General features: G+C 34.9%; 1 protein-coding gene across 2 annotated transcripts in view; it reads left to right on the top strand.

The window, feature by feature from the left end:
• Positions 1–1,839, top strand: part of ccm2 (CCM2 scaffold protein) — a 29,920-nt gene extending 28,081 nt beyond the window's left edge. For both annotated transcript variants that reach the window (XM_016560177.1, XM_016560183.1), the window contains exon 10: positions 1,156–1,839. In XM_016560177.1, the coding sequence (XP_016415663.1) occupies positions 1,156–1,442 (287 nt within the window). In that variant the 3' untranslated portion in view covers positions 1,443–1,839. The remainder of the gene's footprint in view (positions 1–1,155) is intronic.
• Positions 1,840–6,843: the final 5,004 nt, after the last annotated feature.

Raw genomic sequence — 6,843 nt, 5'->3', positions numbered from 1 at the left:
TGAATTTAATTTAAATGTTTTTCTTATAAAATCTCACATGAGGCCTTTGATTGTTTACCTGTTTTCTCATATTTATAATGACCTGTCTTTAGGGCTGCACGGTTATGACAAAAATCATAATTGTCGATTATTGCCTTGAAATTGTAATTGCGATTATTAACTACGATTATCCCAATTTACATTGAATGATGTTTATACCATTGTTTGATGCAACTGCATGCCGTATTTTTATATGAAAATAAACAAGCTGAAAATTGAAAAACCTTTAGTGCTTTTCTATAGTATTAAGCCTCAAATGTCAACTATACATCGGATTTGTTTCTTCTTTAAATTATAAAAAAAGTAAAAATATGAATGTTTATAATGTTATACTAAAACTAAAACAATGGAAAAACCCTTAAGATAACATGTAGAAAGAAAAAAACATATCTTAAGCGTGCAGAATACATAAGTGGACTTTGAACGATTAATTGCCGCTTTGAACGATTACGTAATTGTGGCATCCATAATTGTAATTGCGATTAGAAATTCGATTAATTGTGCAGCCCTACATTGACCTGTTATATGTTAAAAGATCAAGGGAAATTAGATTTCTCAGTTCATGACCCCTTTAAAGCTAAATATAAATATTAAAAAACAAAAACTAATTAAAAATGACAAGGAACATAACAAATTTACTCAAACTGAAATTAAAATTACTGAAAATAAAAATGTACTATACTAAAAAAAAATACTATACTATAATATTATAATAAACTATAATAAACACTATAATCAAAATTAATAAATACCATAATAGTATTTAAATAATACTAAATTAACACTGGTTAAAATGAACCAGCAGTTTGAGAGTTTGCTGCTGCTAACTCCATTCTTCAATAACGGCCGCCTTGCTAAAAACCTGTGAGACATTCTGACAGGTTCAAACGATCCGTGCTGAAATTTGCGTCACAAATTATGGTCAGACTGTTGTTGTCAGGGACCTACAACTTTCCAAAAAAAAAAAAAACAGCTGCTTGTTCGCTTCTGAATGTTTAACTTACAGAATGTTTAAATGGTACATCAAACTCTCATCAAGCCTCACATTTGTTCTTATGGACATATGTTAGAGAATTTCTTTATTTGTTGAATTCACTTCAGTTTTCTCCACCCCAGGACTGCGGCCTTTCATTCCTGAGAAGGACAGCCAGCACTTTGAGAACTTTTTGGAAACCATCGGTGTGAAGGACGGCCGCGGCATCATAACGGACAGCTTTGGGCGTTACAAACGCACGACAAGCTCTGCGTCAGACTCCACCACTAATGGAAACGGTGCTGCGGGTGGTTCGGGTGAAGGAACGGCCACCTCTGAGGGCGACGAATGGGACCGCATGATTTCAGACATAAGCAATGACATTGAAGCGTTAGGAAGCAGTATGGACCAGGACGGCTTGTCGTCTTGATGTCACGGACTCGCAGTGTGCTTTAGCCAATCACCACTTGAGATAATCACATGGGCCACTGGTGGTCCATATTGCTGTCCATCTAATCTGACAATGCTGGAGTTTGGATACTGTATGGATACCACTTCCTGGCCATCATCCTTATTTTTATATGTTGTGCCATATTAACACAACCAGATTTTTCCGATTTGACAATTGTGATTTTCAAGACCTGTGATAGAAGGATCGTATATTGCTGTGGAAAGCAGTTGCGTTCTTCTGGGATGTTTATTGGCAGTATCTGCTACCACTAATAAGAAACCTTGTTGCTGGTAGATGTTGCTCTTTCACACTGATCTGTAAGGAAGTTTATTTCCATCACAATAAAAAAGGTAATTGCGATCTTTTATCTTACAATTCTGACTTTTCTTTCCTTACAGTTCTGAGAAATTCTCAGAAATGTGAGATATAAACTCATAATTTGGAGGAAAAAAGTCGGAATTGCAAGATATTAACTTATAATTGCGAGTAAAATGTCTGATTTGTGAGATAATAATTACCATAATTATCTTTTTTATTAAAAAAAAATATAATTGTGACTTTTTATCCGAAAGTTCAGACTTGCTATTGACTTTGTCAGAATTTTGAAGAGTTTATATCTCACAGTTTATATTTTGACTTCAAAATTGCAGGAAAGTCAAGTGATATAAACTCGCAATTGTTAGAAAGAAGTCAATTGTGAGATGTAAACTTAAAATTTGTTTTATAACTTTTTATAAATCAGTTGAGAGAAAAGTCAGAATTATGAGATAGTCACAATTACCTTTTTAAAAAATATATAAAAATTGAGTTTTTTTTGTCTCTGTTGTGAGTTTATATCTCACAATTCAGACTTTTTTCTCAGATTTTGATACCTCTCAATTCTGACTTCAGAACTGTGCGAAAAGTCAGAATTTTGAGATATAAACTTAGAATTGTGAGAAAAAAGTTGAATCATAACTTTATAAATCTTGATTGTGAGAAAAAGGTCAGAATTATATGAGAGAGTCGCAATTACCTTTTTTCTGAGTTCTGTGTTTATATCTTGCAATTCAGAACTGTGAGGAAAAAGTCAGATTTATGAGATAGAAACTCAAAAAATATATAAATAAAAAGTTGGTTGCCAGATGTTTACTCACCATTGTGAACTTATAACGCTCGAAAAGTCTGAATTGTAAAATGATAATTTGCAGGTAACTTTAACTCTTTTTTTTTTAATTCTGTCGCAGAAATAAGCTTCCACAGATGTGAGACCAGTTTCCTTGTGTCTGATTTAATAGTAATGCGACTTCTGATCAGTGTGAAGATGCAGTTTGGAGCATTGCCTAGTGGCCTTCCTAAAGCGTGTTCTGCATTGCCTTATGTGTGTTGTAACCTGAGGGAAGTGAGGTGCAGTATATTTCCTCTTGCACTGAAGTGCTAATCAAAACTTGACCCTTTTACACCCTTATATTAACTGGTCATTGTTCTTGTTACACTTGTTTTTCCTCTAACATATATTTTTCACTTCTTTTATATTTGTTTCGGCCAGGATTGGTTATAATTACCCAGTTATTATCATGTGGGTTTCTTCAGGTAGGAAATGTAGCACTATATATTTTTGGTTTTGAAAACCTGGAAAATTTGGATATTAGACAAAGTCAGTTTTCTGGCTGATTGAGAATGCAATATTCAGTACACTGCATTACATTCATGTCCCGTCATTCGTTGCATCTCCTCAAGAGTTTTCGGTTATCTAACGTGCCTTGCAGAATCACTGATTGTATCATCCGACATGGATGTAAGTAATATTCTGTAATCTGTACAGAACGTGACCTGAAGTATGAGTTTATTAAAAAAGTGCAGCACTTACATCCAAATGTATTGCTTTTTGTATAATTTGAGCTCTTTATAGTGGAACTACAGGAGGGGCTATTTCACAAGAATGGATTTGCCTGCTTTGCATAACATTTTATGGTCTTTGTAGAGCTTCTTTTGAATCCTGTACATTTACATTTAGCTGCCTTTTAATATTGTTAATATTAATTCTGAAAGGGGCTTTCACTGAGTTTAACAGTGAACAGCATTATTGAAGTGTTGCTCCAGAACAGCTCCATGAACTGGTAGAAGTGTAACTGATTCTAAATTGGTTCCAAAGGTATAAAGTGTTCCAGTTGAGTATGAACAGTATGAAACATGGAAATAATACTGGGTTATCAATTTCAGTTTTTAAAGGAAAACTTCTTCAGAGGATGTAAAACAAAATGCATCATGTAGACTTTTTACCCCTTGTCCTAACTAGATATGATGTGGCAATCTCATGCTATTTGATGTTTAATGTTGATGTTGACTAGGAAATCATTTCCGCTAAAGCAACTGTTTTGAATTGAGGTGGCCATATAACATTGTTGCCAGCAGGGGGCACTCGAACAACAGCAACAATCCAGACTGATTATCATTAGCCTAAATTAATCATTTGTGCACTGATAGATAGATAGAGAGAGTATTTTTGAATAAATGCAGGCTTGTTAAAAGACTTGTCGACCCCAAACGGTAGTGTATGTATGTGTGTGTTGGTGCTGAAGGTCTGTACATATGTTTTATTTAATAATAATATATAAAGTACATTTATTTATTTTCCATTTCCAGAATGACTGTAACTGCTCCAAATTCCTCACCCTTGTTTAAAAGACATACACTCATGACTAATGACCAATGAAAACCTTGACAAAAATAGGCATTTAAGAATCCCTAACATAGGCATAAGCCTGCTCGATTTATCCGAGCATGTAGCTATCACGCAGCGATAAATAGGATTAAACGTAACCCACAGTGCAACAGCTCTCTCATTAGTGAACGTTACGTCTGAAACAAGAGGCCTTTCTTTTTGAGGTTACCTGGAGGGTTAATTTTGGATAAGATAAACTTGTGCTATAAATCTGCCCTTTTAATTCTGTTGTGCTAGAGAGTCCTTGCCAACAAAGCAAGAACTAGAGTCCTCAAAGACACTGACTGGCATTATCACATGGCTCCAGAACTAGCTTTAGCACCTGTACATGAAATCACATTATTGGTGGTCCTTAAAACGATAGTGCCAAAAGTTTATTCCAGCAGCAGACATTAAGTCGTTTATTAACAATACGCCTCTTGAAGACGAACATGGCGCATAACTTTGCTCACACAGCACATACCTGTAATTCCAGTGTGCATTCATGCATAAAACTCTCATTTCTCACTGTAGCCAAGAAGCACATTCTGACAAAATGAGCTGCTTTAGGGACACAAAAAGGGTGTCAAAGGTCAGTACCCTGATCCTGAGCTAACGAAGGAGCTGGGAGCTTATGTCATGTTAGATGTCATTGCAACAAGACAGCTGCACTGGAGACAATGATACAGAGAGACTCGGTCTCTCATTAGAGCTAACTTTGACTGGTGAATGGGGCAGACAATAGCTCTAAAACAGCAGGTGTCTTGATAGTTTATAAAGGCAGTATAGAGTGCGTTAGTGCCCACTGACTTTTACAACACCCTTGGTTCCGGAAGTGTTTGTCCAATAAATTTTTACCTTAGGGATTTAAAAAAAAAAAAATAGTTATAAGCCTTTATAAGCCACAACTTTGATTTGAAGCAAAAAAGTGTTTGAAAATCAGACAAAAAGACAACGGTTCAAAATTGTGTCATTAACAGCACTACAAATTACATAGGCCTAATGGATTCAAAAACATCAGAAAAAAATATAAAACTGATTATTTTGTATAATATATTGTTTATTTCAAAATATGCATAACATACATTAAAATATTTCAGTAGTTTTTGAAAGAGTAGGGATACCGACTCTACATCAATTTGCTTGTCATGATTCTCTGATTAGTGGAGATTTCTCTGCTGAATTATGGGTAATGTCATTTTTCAACAGGAATTTCACTGTTGAACACAATTATTTAAAAAATGATTGCAATCATGTGGACTAATGGCTTCAACAAATGCATATAACCTCGTAGCTCACAGTAGGTTTGTGTTTTGTAAATTATAATTTAAAATCAATTCCCCTACACCCTCAGAAAAATAGGTACAAATCTGTCACTGGTGCGGTAAGGTACAAAAGCTAAAAGGTACGTCTTTGCAACTTACCCCTAAATGTTACATAGTATATAAAAGTACTGTAAATGTACATATTAGTAAAAAGTACCATCCCAGGGACAGTTTTGTACCTAAGAGTGTTTATAGAGAAAAAAGAATGGGATTTTTACTTCCGGAGCCTGACTGTTGCACTCTATTGCTTTACACGAAGCATGCAGTTTTGTAAGGAAAATATAATCTGATTAAGCAATATCACACAAGTGTGGATATTGTGCTGGACTGCTAATTGTGAGACAATATGTCAAGTTCCAGAATGCTTTGGGAGTTTATCATTGATCAAGGATGGTCTGGATGTACACAAAAGCCAGACATTGTGAAGGGATGTGAAACACTACCTTCCCGAAAAAGAAGCTTTTGTTAAGGGCTGGTTTCACCCCATCTTTTGAAGAAACGTAAATGAGAAAGGCTAGACATTTTCTCTGAGGTAGGCCTATTGTTCTGACTGAGTTATCCAGCACAATATTCACATTCATTAAAGAAGCACTGCAAATGTTCAAGATCAAATAGAAAACCAAGTGAACCAAAATACTCCAGTGTTCAAACAAACAGGAAGCACCTAAACATCCCCAAATAAGGTAATTGAGTGTAGTAATGGCACTTATTAACGTAGTCTTTGCACATATGTTGCCGTTTTTGTTTAAGAAAACATGTCATTTGAATGATGGAGATCAGCTGAGACGCTCCTCCCAAATTGGGCAAAATGGAACCACTTAAGAGAAATTGGCTACATACTTAGATTGGCATCAGCTCAATGTACACAAAGCGGTAAAATGATGACCCTTCTTGCTTCCTTTTATAATAACATATTAACTCAGCAACAATGTACTGTAAAACATTTATTGCAGGATTATATAGATGAGTTATCGGAAACGTTCTGTGTTTCTGTAAGCATGTTTCCAAAGATGATCTGCAGAATGGGATTTTATAATACCGTACATAACAAATGCCATTTTTACTGTACATTCCAAGCATAATATCTTATACCAGAATACAAATATAAAATACAAATGTATGTAAAAAAAAAATTTTTTTTTAAATCTTAGGATAGAGTTCACACTTGCAGACTGATGTAAAACTGCTTGAGACATTTTGTTTCATACATAAGCAAAACTGAATTAAGGCTATAGCCCTGTTCCAAAACCTAGAGAGCTGCTTCACTATGGCCTCACTTGACTTCAGTTGAAAAAGTAGACAGCAACTTTTGTCTGTTGACATTAACATGCTAACATTAACATGTTGACATTAACAGCTAATGTAATGCACT

This window comes from Sinocyclocheilus rhinocerous, unplaced genomic scaffold (assembly GCF_001515625.1).
Source record: "Sinocyclocheilus rhinocerous isolate Xijiao unplaced genomic scaffold, SAMN03320098_v1.1 scaffold40, whole genome shotgun sequence".
NCBI classification, from domain to species: domain Eukaryota; kingdom Metazoa; phylum Chordata; class Actinopteri; order Cypriniformes; family Cyprinidae; genus Sinocyclocheilus; species Sinocyclocheilus rhinocerous.
The sequence above is the reverse complement of the archived record's forward strand: the minus strand, read 5'-3'. Positions and strand labels throughout refer to the sequence as shown.